The sequence below is a fragment of the Carlito syrichta genome, unplaced genomic scaffold, assembly GCF_000164805.1.
Source record: "Carlito syrichta isolate Samal-C Ts95f unplaced genomic scaffold, Tarsius_syrichta-2.0.1 Scaffold311649, whole genome shotgun sequence".
NCBI classification, from domain to species: domain Eukaryota; kingdom Metazoa; phylum Chordata; class Mammalia; order Primates; family Tarsiidae; genus Carlito; species Carlito syrichta.
Genome location: NW_007255745.1, coordinates 3,471 through 18,999, shown reverse-complemented (window position 1 = coordinate 18,999; position 15,529 = coordinate 3,471). Strand labels below are relative to the sequence as shown.

Below are 15,529 nucleotides of genomic sequence, written 5' to 3'. Positions count from 1 at the left end.
TAACAGGACCAATCAAGCACACTCTGAGACTTTTCGTTTAAGTCCAATGTCCTTTCAGCTCTGATTTCTAGCTGTCTTCTCAAGCTGGTAAATTAGTTCACAGTTGGGGTCAGTTGCCCCTGGCCTGGTGTGAAGGACAGTTCAGATCACCCTCAGTTCCCCACTCAAATCTGGCCTGTGTCTGTTTTTCCCGTTTCGGTGTTGTTACATTGAATTGCCAGCAGGTGGTGCTATCTCAGCTGCTCGCCCCAGAGGGGGTGGAACCAGACAAGGGTTGGGCATAGGCCGGAGATGGGAGCCTGCCTCAGGGCACATGGGAGGAGACCCCTGCTGGCAGGACGTCATGGTGGCAGCAGAGGTGGCAGCAATCCCAGCAGATCTTGCCTGCAGGGGCTTCAAGAACTGAAGTCATGGATCACCTCAGGCACGGGTGGCGCAATGCGCCACAGAGGCCCCAGAGGCGAGCACCTGCTGTGTCTGCGGCTGCAGTGGCTGTCCAGATCGCTGCAATGCCCCAGCAGTGGCAACGACTGAGCTCCGTGTGAAGAGCAGGCTGCCAGTGTTGGGGTCCAAAGCCCCCAGGGAGAGAGCCAGAGACCCTCTGCGTTCTCCTTTGCAGAGGGTCTCCTAGACCAGGCTGCCCCGTCACCATCTTGCCGGAAGTCTCCAACTGTATTTCTCATGTATTCACACATGCACACAAAAAAACAAAAACAAGCCGGGCTCAGTGGCTCAGCCTATAATCCCGCACCTTTGGGAGGCTGAGGTGAGTGAATTGCCTGAGCCCGCGGGTTCAAGACCTGCCTGGGCAGCAAGACCTCATCTCTACAATAAATCAAAAAATCAGCTGGGCGTGATAGCGCATGCCTGTAATTCCGGTTACTTGGAAGGCTGAGGTGGAAGGATCGCCGGAGCCCAGCAGGTCGAGGCTGCAGTGGCCGGGAGCAGCCACTGCACTCCAGTCTGGGTGACAGAGCGAGACTCCAACTCAAAAATAATAATAATAATAATAACTACCCTTATTGAGCACTTTCTAGTGCTGTATGATCTTGTACATTTTATGTATAAGTATGATCTTAAACATTTTATGTGCATTATTATATTTAATTCTCCTATTAAATATAATATTACGTTATTATCCTCATTTTTTAAATATTAAGTAACTTGTATGAGGTTTCACAACCAGAAAGTGAAAGAACTGAGATGGAGACCTTGTTAACCTGACTCTAGAACCTTTGCTGTTAATCACTCCTGAGAGTCAGGAATTGTGCTAAACACCAGCATGCACATTATTTATATGGCCCTCCAATAATTCTGGTGAGTTCCCTTTTTGCTTATGAGGAAGCTGGAACTTGGAGGGACTTGTCAGGGGCATAACTGAGACTTAAACACTTATCTGTGTTTCCATTGTACTATGTACATTTCAAGGTTCGAACCACCCAGCAGTTAGGGTGGTTTTATTTATTCTGAGCCTGTATATAATTGAACTATTCCAGACCAAAAAACCGTTCCAGTGCAGGGATTCCAGTTATTACTACCTTCATGAATGACAATTTTCAGCAGGAATGGGGTAGTAAATTGAGATATTAGAGTAACTTTACAAGCCCAAGTAAGGTTCTATGCCAGCAAATAATCACAGGGCTGGGGGCGGGGGGGCTTCTGGCCACACAGATGCTGACTATCTATCAGGGAAAGTGTCAGATTTAGAGATGCTCCCCTTTGACCTTTTGAGTCACCCACTAAGAACTGAACCAGCCTCTTGAATTTTACTCTGGCTGGTATCCTGGAATCCTTGCTGAGTTTTTGCCCTTTTCTCCTAGTGCTGGACTCTTCTTTCCCATCGCTTCCTATTGAGAAAGACTGAATTTAGCCATATAAAACAGATATCTGAGAAAGAACATTTTGGCCAGTGGATGGCAAATTTTTTAAAAAACTTTTCTCACAAGTGGGCAGAGAGCTTGCCCTATGCTGCCAGGTGTGTTTTTCTTTGACTGAGGGACTGTAATGAGCCAGACACAGCAGAGGCAAAGAGCTGAGGCACTGCACAAGTAAGGAAATTGAGGCTTGAGAGATTGGTGGTGGTGGCTGAGTGGGGCAGTATAGGGAGGAACTGACAATAAATACCTTTTTAAGTAACTTGAGCTAAAGTAAAATATAGTTATGCCTACAGAAAGTCCTAAAGCAGAAACTATATGTTCTTTATTCCTGTTTAGTATACAGTTATTTGGTTTTTGGTTTTTGTGGGGTTTTTTACTTTTAGCATCACTGTGGGGCTGGTCAGTTAGAACCCACAGGAAATTAATTGAAAGAAAGCATAATGGAGAGACATGCCAGTACTTTTATTTAGATAACTGCTATATAATGACATTAATGAAATAGAAAGCAAAAATGATCTACTAAAAGAAGTTTCCATGTCACGTTTGCAGTAAACTGTTTCTGTCCCTTCAATTTACTAAATTGTGCATTTAGGAATAAAACTACAGCCATTTGAATATGTTCTTCCTTTTTCATTGTCCATATGTATCTGTGGTCTTCTAAGCTTTGGAATTTTATAAAAAAAGGAATATTATGGATAACAAAAGTGAGACTTGGAATAGAAAATGCATTAAGGCTTGCTGTTGTGTTGTGTGTTAAGTAAAAAGAACAGAGATTCTGAGTTTTGATCCTGTCTCAACCATTCTTTTATGGCCTCGTATTAGTGTTATGGCCTCATATCAGCGTTATAACACAGAGTTCCCATACAAATATCACCTTCTGAGATAAAGAAAGGAAAATAAAAACTGAACTGGAATCAAAAGCTATTTGAATTTTCCTTTATGCCAGCCTCCATCCACAAAAAGTATAGCCTTTGTGGTCAGAAGCACAAATCCATAATATAAATATGTGTTAAAAGAGTCAGCACATACTTACAGGGGATGTGGAGTACTTGAGTCTCTACTCACAGTCTGTGTATAGCTCTTAACATAGGACAGGTACATTGGAGGATATGGTGTAAGTAGGGCCAGACAGGATTTAAGCCTCCATATTTTCTATGATTCTTCTATCTCTGACTTCTCAGGCACTCTCCTTGAGTACAACATGTTGACATTTGGGAGAAAGGGGAAAAAAATCTTTATTTGCAACTCTTTGGGTGCTGCAATGACATCCAAAGGGGAGGGAGGCCTAAACAATCTGACATATATGTGTTTCCATTTGGGGGTGATGTATTAATTAACACATAAAAGAGAGATGATTCTAGTAACACCTTTCACTGCAGTTCCTAGGGCAACCTGTTTAATCACCAGATAAATTTTCTCTGCATTGACAGCACAAATGATGTCATAAGTTTGTTTTGTTTTTTAAAAGAAGAGAATGTTTTCCAAGGAGGAAAAAAAGATAGTTTTAAAACTTTGGTTCTCTGAGGATTTTGTCCTCAGCTACTCCTCTAACTTCATTTTAAAACTATGTAGACATGGCTACAGAAACAAATCTTGAGTGGTTTAAAAATCCCTATATAATCTTCTGTTTGTAAATGCAGTCTTTCTATTAAATATCAAGTTGCTAGAAGAATGGAGCAATATTTGATGTATTTGTCAGAAAAGTATATAGTGTGTGCTGATAATTAATGCTATATACTACTATTTTTAAAGTCGATTTCCTATTCTCTTTATAGGCAGTGGTTGATGCTTATAATATAATGGGGAAAAAGAAATTTTATCATCAAATTGTGGAAGATGAGCGTCTTTTCCAGAAGTTCAAAGTAACTGATATAAGAGATATTGTCACCATGCAAGATTACATGCAAGTAAGGAATTTAGATTTAGATGTTCAAAAGCAAAACAAAGGAAGTCTTTCTAACTCTATCTTCCAAGAAAGAATCATACTTTTTTTTATTATGGCAAAATACATACAACATAAAATTTACCATTTTAACAATTTTAAAGTGCACACTTCGAGGGTGTTAAGTACATGGACAGTGTTGTGCTATCACCACCACCATCTAGTTCCAGAACCTTTTCATTACCCCGAAAGAAAACCCCACATGCAGTAAGCAGTGACTTCCCATTCCTCTATCACTACAGGCCCTGTGAACTACTACTATGCTTTCTGTATCTGTGGATTTGCATAGTCTGGATATTTCATATAAATGAAATCATGTAATATGTGGCTTTTTGTATCTGCAGAGTGGAAGGTGTTGGCTAAGGAATATGAGGTTTCTTTTTGAGGTAATGAAATTGTTCTGAAAGATTGGTAGGTGGTAATGGTTGCACAACATTGTGACTATACTAAAAATCACTGAATTGTTCACTTTTAAATGGTTAAAATGGTGAATTTTATATTATGTAAATTTTACCTGGATAAAAAAAAAATAAAAACATCAAAAATAACTACATGAGGCTAAAAAAGTGCATGATGAGAATTTGACCTAGTAAGGAGGGATTCTCTTATTGTTTAGATGCTTTATGTTACAAATAACAGAATATTCCCAACCACATGAGGTTTAAACAATAAAGGCCATTTATTGTCCCATGAAAGAAATCCCAGGATAGGTGGTTCCTGGGTTACCTAATTCCGCAGCTGAGGGACATCATGGTTTAGGTCAACTTCTCTTTAGTCATCTTGGTTTCCTTCACATAGTAAAACAGAAAAAAAAGGTGTCTATCACATCCTCAGCACCATTTCAAGGCAGGAAGAAGAGGACTCCTAGCACCTTTCTCTTTATCTCAGGAAGGAAAACCTTTCCCAAAAGCCCCCAACAGACTTCCCCTTAGGTTCCATGGTCAGAGCTGAATCACATGCTCCCCCTAAACTAATCACTGATAAAGGGAAGTGGCATCATTTTCCTGGAGTGGCTTAAAACAGTCATGGTTCATGTGCTGGGGTCCTCCTTCCCTGAGCATATTGCTGTTCCATACTTGAAAAAAACAAAAAAACAGGGCTCTATCAGCAAGGGAGAAGTGGGAAATGGGCAGGCAATTGTTGAGGTGTGTTACAGTCTCCTGAAGGCAGCAGTGACTGAGCCCATTCTGGGAGTGAGCTGGTGGCACCACCCAGGCACTGTGGCAGGAGGAGCTGCAGGGCCTGAAAATAGGTTTGTGGAACTGGACAAGAGAGAGCACAGAGGGTGTGGACTGCTCTCAGGCTGAAGGACTGACAAGAGGTCTTAACTAATATTACCCCCATTTTGCAAGTTCTTTTTTCACACAGGTCTTAACTAATATTACCCCCATTTTGCAAGTTCTTTTTCTAAAATTAATTTATTTCAGTTATTTTTTATTTTTAAAATGTGGCATACAATTCAGGGTTAGGTATACAAATGGTCATTATGCAGGTAACCTTGTTGATGAGGTATGCCCCTCCTTCCCCTGGTAGTTTCCCTTAACTGCCAATCCCTTTCTTATAGTATTATGATCATTGTTCAAGGTCTGCTTATGAGTGAGAACATGTGGTTCTCAGTTCTTTGTTTCTGTGTTAGATCACTGAGTATTACAGAAATCCATCCAAGTTGCTACGAAGTTCATAATTTTTGCCCTTCTTTATGACTGTGTAATATTCCTTCATGTATATGTACCACATTTTTTTAATCCAGTCTTTTGGTTGGTTCCATGTTTTTGCTATTGTGAATAATGCCATTTTTCAGGTTCTAAAGAGTGTTTAATTTTTTTCATTATTCTGTATGCAACAAGAAGCTGGTGCAGTTTTTTAAGAAATGAGGTAACCTAACCTAATGGGTGAGGAGATCCTCTGGCTGCAATATAAAGAATAGATTAGAGGGCAGAAAGAGCCCTTTACTAGTTTGGAGGCTCCTACAGTGTTCTAGGAGAAATAGAGGTAGCTTGATTTATAGCTGTGAATCTAGGAACGCGAGAGATAATTAGAGAATAAAAGCAGCAGGCCTTGGTTACAGACAGGGAGGTAAGCTAAAGGAAGGTGTCTAGCATAGCTCCTAGGTTTTTGGTTTGCATAACCAGATGGATAACAGTGCTGAGTCAGGGAACTTAAACTAGATACCTAAAAAAATAACAGCAAGTGCTTCTGTAATAGGAACTCCTTTTATTTTAATGTCAACCCAAAGAGGCAGAAACTATTATTACCCCAATTTTGCAAGTTCTAAAGAAACAAGGGCTCACCAAATTCTAGCCTGCAATAATAATATGTAGTCATACCTTGTTTTATTGTGCTTCACTTTATTGTGCTCTACAGATATTGTATTTTTTACAAATTAAAGTTTTGTGGCAACCATGTGTCGAGCAAGTCTATCAGCACCATTTTTCCAATAGCATGTGATTACTTGGTGTTTCTGTGTCATATTTTGGTCATTTTTTGCAGTATTTCACATCTTTTCATTATTATTATATCTGTTATGGTGATCTGTGATCGGTGATCTTGATGTTGCTATTATAATTGTTTGGGAACAACATGAACTGCACCTATGTAAGATGACGAACTTAACTGATAAATATCATGTATGTTCTGACTACTCTACCAACTGGCCATTCCCTCATCTCTCTCCCTCTCCTCTGGCCTCCCTATTCCATGAGACACAACAATATTGAAATTAGGCCAATTAATAACTCTACAATGACTTCTAAGTATTCAAGTGAAAGGAAGAGTTGCACACCTCTCACTTTAAATCAAAAGCTAAAAATAATTAAGCTTATTGAGGAAGGTATGTCGAAAGCCAAGATGGGCCTCTTGCACCAGTTAGTCAAGCTGTGAATGCAAAGGAAAAGTTTGTGAAGGAAATTAAAAGTCCTACTCCAGTGAACACACGATAAGAAAGTGAAATAGCCTTATTGAGGATATGGAGAAAGTTTGAGTGGTCTGGATTAGAAGATCAAACCAACCACATTTCCTTACATGAAAGCCTAATCCTAATCAATTCTGTGAAGACTGAGAGAGATGAGAAAGCTACAGAAGAAAAGTATAAAGCTAGCAAAGATTGGTTCGTGAGGTTTAAGGAAAGAGTCTGTCTCCATAACATAAAAGTGAAAGGTGACGCAGCAAGTTATCTAGAAGATCTAACTAAGATAATTGGTGAGGTGGTTACACTAACCAACAGATTTTCACGTAGAAGTTGGAAGTACATACCATCTAGGACTTTCATAGTTAGAGAATTCTATGCCTCGCTTCAAGGCTTCAAAGCTTCAAAGGACAGGTAGACTCTTGTTAGGGGCTAATGCAGCTGGTGATTTTAACTTAAAGCCAATGCTCATTTACCATTCTGGAAATCCTAGAGCTCCTAAGAATTATGCAAAATCTATTCTGCCTGTGCTCTAGAAATGGAACAACAAAACCTGGATCACAGCACATCTTTCTGCAGCATGATTTACTGAGTATTTTAAGCCTACTTCTCAGAAAGAAAAAAAAAGAATCCTTTCAAAATATTACTGCTCATTAACAATGTACCTGGTCACCCAGGAGCTCTGATGGAAATATACAAGCAGATTAATGTTGTTTTCTTGCCTGCTAGCACAACATTCATTCTACAGCCCATGAATCAAGTAGTAGTTTCAACTTTCAAGTCTTATTTTTTTTTTTTTTTTTTTTTTTAGTTGGAGTCTCACTCTGTCACCCAGACTGGAGTGCAGTGGCCGCTTCCGGCCACCGCAGCCTCGACCTGCTGGGCTCCGGTGATCCTTCCGCCTCAGCCTTCCAAGTAGCCGGAATTACAGGCATGCGCTACCACGCCCGGCTGATTTTTTTGATTTATTGTAGAGATGAGGTCTCGCTGCCCAGGCGGGTCTCGAACCCGTGGGCTCAGGCAATCCACTCACCTCAGCCTCCCAAAGGCGCGGGATTATAAACTGAGCCACCGAGCCCGGCTTCAAGTCTTATTATTTAAGAATTACATCTCATAAGGCTATAGCTGCCATATATTGTGATTCTGTTGATGGGTCTGAGTAAAGTGAATTGACAACCTTCTGGAAAGGATTCACTATTCTAGATGCCACTAAGAACATTCATGAATATGGGAGGAGGTCAAAATATCAACATTAACAGGAGTTTGGAAGAAGTTGATTCTATTCCTCGTGGATGAGGGTTTCAAGACTTTAGTAGAGGAAGAAACTGCAGATGGGTTGGAAATCGCAAGAGAACTAGAATTAGAAGTGGAGCCTGAGGATGTGACTGAATTGCTGTAATCTCGTGATCAAACTTGATCTGATGGGGTGTTTCTTCCGATGAAGTACTTTCCTGAGATGGAATCTACTCCTGGTGAAGATGCTGTGAACATTGCTGAAATGACAACAAAGGATTTAGAATATTCTTAGAATATATTTATTATTAGAATATATCTATTCTTAGAATATATTTAGAATATTCTATCAACTTAGTTGATAGAGCAATGGGTGGCTTGGAGAGGATTGACTTCAGTATTAAAGGAACCTCAACTGTGGGTAAACTGCTATCAAATAGTGTTGCATATTATAGAGAAATATTTCGTGAAAGGAAGAGTCAATCAATGCGGTAAACTTCACTGTTGTCTTATTTTAAGAAATTGCGTCTGCCACCCCACCTTCAGCAGCTACCACCCTGATCAATCAGCAGCCATCCACATCAAGGCAAGACGCTCCACCAGCAAAAAGGCTATGACTTGCTGAGGGGTCAGACGATTGTTAGTCTTTTTTAGCAATAAAGTATTTTAAAATTAAGATATGTACATTGATTTTTTTAGACATAATGCTATTACACACTTAATAGACTACAATATAGTGTAAACATAACTTTTATGTGCTTTGGGAAACCAAAAAAAATGTGACTCACTTTATTTGTGATGTTCACTTTATTGCAGTGGTCTGGAACTGAACCTACAGTATCCCTGAGGTGTATCTGTATATGGCCTTAACTATTCACTCAGTTGCTTCAATGTGAAACATGAAATTAATGCAGTGCCTTAGAGACTCCCAATTGTGTTTTCTTTCTTTTAGAACCTTAACCCATGAGTTTAGGGAATTGAGCCAGGGAATAAGTAGAACCAGGGATGCCAACTATCTTTGCTAAGGATATGGGTCACATACTTGCAGACTGTGAGCATGTCACAAATTAGTGTTATAGAGTGGAGTTCCCAAATAGATATTTTGGAAGAAGGAAATAAGATGATTGCTGACGTGTATTAAATCCTCGTATGGGCACACACTCTTTTTAGCTCTTCCCTTTTTTTTTTTTTCTTTTTTTGAGTTGAAGTCTCACTCCGTCACCCAGGCTGGAGTGCAGTGGCACACTCATGGCCACCCCAACGTTGACCTGCTGGCCTCCCGTGATCTTTCCACCTCAGCCTTCCAAGTAGGCGGAACTACAGGTGTGCGCTACCATGCCTGACTAATTTTTTGATTTATTGTAGAGGCGTGGTCTTGCCAATTTCTGGGACTGGTCTCGAATCCTCAGACTCAGGCAGTTCACTCGCCTCGGCCTCCCAAACTGCTGGGATTACAGGATGAGTCATCAAGCCCAGCCTCTTTTTAGCTCTTAAGGTGCATATTATCTTCTTTAATCTTCAAGTTTGTAAATTATGTGACTTTTTTTAACAGATGAGAAAAATGAGGTTTAACAAAGCTTTAAAAAAAAAAAAGAACGAAAAAGAAAAACTTGCCCAAGAGCACACAAGTAATAAGAGGCAGAACAGATCATTGACAGATATGAGATGTTTACTCATGTTGCTACTCCACTCTTGGGAAATAAAATATATAGGCAGTCTTACTTTGCACGATTGTGCAGAACCATAAAAATGATCATGCAAGTTGAAACCCTGCAAAGCAAGTTTGATAATCAGTGGGGAGAATTGTGATTGTCCTGTGACTTTAAAAATATTTTTTGTCTTTTTTCCCAGCTACTTGGGTGGTTGAGACGGGAGGATTAATTGAGACTAGCCTGGACAACATAGTGAGACCCTGTCTCCAAAGAAAAAAGACAATAAACTTTTTTGTCAAAACATTAAAAACTTTATTTTCTTTGTAAACTTTTTATTTTAAAGATGTGGGATACAATTCAGGGTTAGGTATACAAATGTTCATTATGCAGGTACCCTTATTGATGAAGTGTGTCCCTCTTCCCTAGCAGCTTCCCACTACTGTCAATCCATTTCTTATGGTATGATGATAATTGTTATTGTCTGTTATAAATACATAGGAAAATGAAATAAAAAGTCACATTTAGTACATCATAATTTTAAACATTAGAAACACCAAGAATTAAAATGTTTTGTTTCTTTGTAAAAAAAAAAAAAACTTACCAACTGTGAATATATTGAACATCATTAAATTGTACGCTTTACATGGGTGAATTGTGTGGCATGTGAATCTCATAAAGCTGTGGGAAAAATTCATCAAGAGCAGTTTGAACAGTGCTTGTATTCTTGTACTTCTTACAGTATGGAGCAAGCATCTTTTCTAAGTCTTGGTGAATTGTCATACTCCTTTTTAAGTTTGGATCAGCTGCCAACATTTTATTCTTTGCACTTTAAATGTTGTGAAATATCTCAGAGTACCTTCAATGTGAAGTTTTTTTTGGCCAGCGTCACTTCCTCTAGGAAAGCTTCATCCTTTTCATCACAGCCACTTTCCTCATTTGTGTTGATAGGTTCACCCTCACCAATTTCCTCTAGCTGCGTATCTGCAGTCTTGAATGATGGTAGTGTCAGCATTCCCACAGTCACCTATTTCTTCTAGAACTGCATTTATGTTTGATTCTAATTTCACTTCAAGTGTTAGCACTTTTTGTTTCTTTACTGGCCAATTCCCTCTTTCAATTTTCCATTTTCATTTTGGAAAATGTCACATGGGTTTATCACTGGGAGACAAAGAGGCAGCATAACTACATACTTTGCTGTCTGTGTGAACTGAATAACAGATTCTCAGTAATCAATCACTGACAGACTTTGGAAGAAATTACATGATTTGTCACTAATCATGATACACATCTGTCATTTATATGGTGATCTGTGGACTACAGCATTAGCATCAGAGTTTGTCCTTTATGCAGTTGCTCACGGTTATACCATAGCAACTGAAATTGGAACTGAGTTCTTGGAGGACTGGTATTATTCAACTAAACAGTGTTGATCAAAATTCATGCATGCCAAAATGGTGCAGAAGGAAGACTGCCTGTGTATGCATGTGAATATGTATGTGTATATGTGTGAGTGTATGTGAGTGAGTGTGAGTGTGTGTACATGAGAGTGTGAGTGTTACTGTGTAATATATACCCAAAAGACCTTGTTGTTATTCTATTTTTTAGCATTGTAGCTTCTCCTGCCCTATCTCTACCTCTTACATGCACATTTATGATGTTAAATTGATTATATTTGTATTTTAAAATTCCTAATTTAATATCATTTTAAATTGGAAAAAAAGAAAAGTGGGATTTCCACAAATACTACAAAAGAAAATAGTGACATCCTCCACTTACCACCAGAGATAAACTCATTTCTAAAAAGGATTGTGCAAATGTCCTCTCAACTCCAGCATGTCATAGACAAGCAGTATTAGGCATGCAGAACACATAGATATTGTCATTAATTTTAGGCCTACCTGAGTTTAGTTTATCTGAGTTATATTTGCCATAAAAATGTTTATTCCTTAAATAAATATTTAGTGAGTATGGTACTATGTGCATGATACCGTGTGACTTGGATCCTGCCTACTAGTAAGGGAGCCAAGTCATACACAGATAATTAAAACACTGACTAGTCAGTAATAAGAGTCATAGAAGTTCAGATATGGGATCAAGGAATGCCTTTTGGATGGAGTGACATTCTCAGTCATTCTTAATTGCTTTTTCCATACAGTATTCCAGTTTTCTGGATAAGACCCCTGCGTCTTCTGGTGGCAGAAGTAACTACTGGCGAAAATTAAGCCTTGAAAACATTCCCAGGACAATGATAATATATGACATAGTTGATTATGCAGAGTCTGGAGTAATCTCAAACCGTCTACAAAAAGAAATGAAGTATCTGTTACAGAGACCAAAAACAGAAGAGATGCGTCAGCACCAGCTACGGATTGTTTCTGAAATTAGGTAAAAGAGATCCTTCATTAAGGTTACAATACTAGGAGCATATCTGAAAGTGTCCACATTCTGCCAAATAGCTCACTAAAGATAATAATAGGGCATATGGAAAAAATAAGATTGAGCAGATTGCTCAAAACGTATGCAACTTTGTGAACAGAGAACTAACAGAAAGGACCATTGGCACATGCGGAGAGAACTTGTACCACCAGACAGGCAGCTCAGCATAGCTAGAGGCTGCCACCAAAAATATTTTAAAATGTACAATGAAAGAGTGGAAATGCTGACAACTCTTAAATTAGAGCAGGTAGTGGGCACGATGGAAATGGAGCCTTAGGCCAGCGTGGTTGCCTTTTGCACTGCTTAGCAGTGCAAACTGCTAAGAACCAAGAGCCATCCAAGGTAGGGGTAGGGATGGGGGATGCTGTACCTCTGTGGAGAAAGATCCCTTGATGAAGGCGCTAATTTTTGTTTTCATGAATACAGCCAGAAGGGCTCCCAATGCCTGTGCAGCACAGAGCTGAGGGCTTTTTCCTTTTCAGCTGAAGGTTATAATTCTATCCTTGCTATTCTGACTCCCCTTGCCTAAGATAAACTGCATATAAATTAGAGTGACATTATTTCCTTCTTTACTAATAACATATGAGCCAATTCACATTATAGAAATGCAAGTTGTAGAAATAGATGTGTTATGATCTGAAACATAGACAGAATGTGACTGCTCCAATTATATTTCTTTCTTCTTTCCATTACTAAGTCTCACCTAACCCATCTTATTTATGAATTAAGCAGGCTTTCTTAAGGAAAAGAAATAATAAGACTGAAGAGGACCTGTTGGTAATCTATTTTCACACACTTATATTTGATTTTTAAAAAATACTTCCTTAGTACATGAAGAAGACTCTGATGACCCACTGTCAAGCAAACATGCTGAGTTTTTGCAGGACTAGAGATGAGTGATGCTAACCCAATAACATAATTCAACTCATTTATTTTATGATCAAGGCTATACATTTGCCAGACAGATGGCCTGGTTTAGGGCACAGTCTGTCATCATGAAATAGATTTTCTCTAACACCCATATGGGTACTGAATATAGAACTTAACCCTATTACTACCAAGGTCAAATAAATTATGTAATTTTCTCTGCCACCATATGTAACCCTGGGCTCCCTAATATTTGGATTTATGCTACTAATTATCAAAGAATAAGTCACTTAAGAGTCAAATAAGTAGCCAAATTTTAAATCAACTGAAGAGGAAAAAATACTTTCATAAGGCATCTTTGAATGCAGTCTTAGTTTAGAATCTCCCAGAAGCAAACCCAAAGACAAAGATTTGAGTGCAAGTAGTTTATTTGGGAAACGATCTCAGGAACCACTGAAGGGAAGGGATAGAGAAGTGAAAGAGAGAAGGCAAGGCAGCCAAAACACTGTGTGTTAGCAAGCAAGTTATCACTGTGGGTAACTGGAGCTTAATACTTCCTGGGAATGTCAGAACCAATGTAGAACATCCAACTCAGAGTTATCCCACATGGGCAAGGGAGTTAGAGTATTGATACACCAATACTCATCGGTCGTTGGCTAAGGATTGCTTAGGCGGGCAGGTATTAATTCTCAGGCACTTTTGGCATCCTCTATCCATGGGCTCTTATTTTCAAAGAAAGCGTTCAAGCTAAGTGATACAGATGCTTGCAGTTGAAAGTTGGGCCTGTGTGCTCCATAATGGTAAGGCCAAGCGGATTATGGGCATAGTGCCAAATGTATCTGATCCCAACACTGATTTTAAAAAACAGCTTGTGTCTCTAAGCATTATGAAATGTAATACTTTTTTGGGTTGGTATATAGTGTAAAAAATGATTCATATGGCTACTGCATGATATTTTCCAGGAAAGCTATTTTATATTATTTTATTTATTTATTTTGTTGATTTGGAGTCTCACTCTGTTACCCAGGCTAGAGAGCTGTGGCATGCTCACGGCCACTGTAGCCTCGACTTGCTGGGCTCAGGCGATCCTTCCACCACAACCTTCCAAGTAGCTGGAACCACAGGTGTGCACCACCATGCCCAGCTAATTTTTTGATTTATTGTAGAGACAAAGTCTCACCAATTTGCCCAGGCTGGCCTCAAACCCCTGGGCTCAGGCAGTCCTCTTGCCTCCATCTCCCAAAGTGCTAGGATTGCAGGTATGAGCCACTGAGCCCGGATGTGAATTTTAAATTCACGTTTTATAACTTTCATCATTACTGTTGTCAACATCATCACCTCTGTACCTCTGTAAGTGCCAGGTAAAGAACTAGGCTATACAAACTCAAGCAGAAATGATAGCTAACCTAAATGCTTATATGCAATGTTGCTCCAATGTTGCTGGGGTCTATGATATATTTGCTGGAGAACACCTTAATAAAATTTGGAACTTGCTTTACACTTAAATTTTATTTTGTGTGATTTTTCTGTCTATAATACAAATATATTCTAGGTGGCCATCCTCAAGTTTTCAACCTGTGTATCGGCCATACAAACAAAGTCAAGTTAAACATCTGGGTCGTCGATCCAAGCAAGCTCAAATGAAAGTTGAAAAAATGAGAAAAACTTATTTGGCTAAAGAAAAAAATGTTTCTGAAGTGTCTGTAAGTTTAACTTGTACTGAATTCATTGTTTTAAACAATATTCAAACTGCCTGTAAGTAATTCTACTTGCATAAATGAAATTTTCCTAATCTACAAGTTCAAGGCTGAAAAACCTTTGGCATATTATACCTTGGATAGTATACAGTTAATTTCATCTTAATAACAGGTATTTTTTAAAATTATTAAACAATATTGGTAGCAGTTCTGATCAACACCAGCTGTTTTGGCTCCACATCAGTATAAGTTGGAGGGCAGGTATTAATTCTCAGGCACTTTTGGCATCCTCTATCCTCTCTGATGGTGCTTTTCTCAAAATGGAAGTCATTTCTATGTAAACTTACTAAAAGGTATAAAACATGCTGTAAATTTTTGGGGGAAGAGGCCAAGTGTAAAGAGTCAAATATAAACATATAAAGTTGTAAAAACCAAAGGTAAAATACTTTCCACTTGTATTTATAATTCTGCCTAGGAACCACGAATGGACACACCAGATACAAAGCAACGACACACAATAGTCATCTCCACGCCATCTTTTGACATTGTGAAAGTTAATGAATCTACGTCAGACAACGAATTGGAAAAAGAAAAGAATTTATTTGCCTGGCATCAAGACATGTGTATGGGTAATCTTCCATCATGTTAATGCACAGCTAACTAACAGAAAACCAAAGTTATTTAACAATCTACTTGTTGGCATATAAATGATGAGTATGAGTAATAAAGGAAAATAAAATAGAAACAAGTCCTCAGTATGCTCTCTTAACTAAATGCGTGACATTTTAAGCCCTTTTGTGTTACCATAGGAGCAAATATTTTTTACTGACAGCATTTTAGTCTAAACAAATTATTTATATTAGATGCCCTCAAGCTAGCAGTATACAGTTTTGTTCAAGAAATGATGAGTAAATCAGTCC

The 15,529-nt window shown here is 38.8% G+C and overlaps 1 protein-coding gene across 1 annotated transcript; it reads left to right on the top strand.

Moving 5' to 3' along the window:
• Positions 1 to 410: 410 nt before the first annotated feature.
• Positions 411 to 15,238, top strand: CUNHXorf58 (chromosome unknown CXorf58 homolog; the record flags this gene model as incomplete). Its single annotated transcript, XM_008068903.2, has 5 exons — positions 411 to 539; positions 3,653 to 3,784; positions 11,765 to 11,994; positions 14,465 to 14,615; positions 15,085 to 15,238. Coding segments are annotated over exons 1-5 (796 nt in total), but the record flags the coding sequence as incomplete, so codon positions are not given.
• Positions 15,239 to 15,529: the final 291 nt, after the last annotated feature.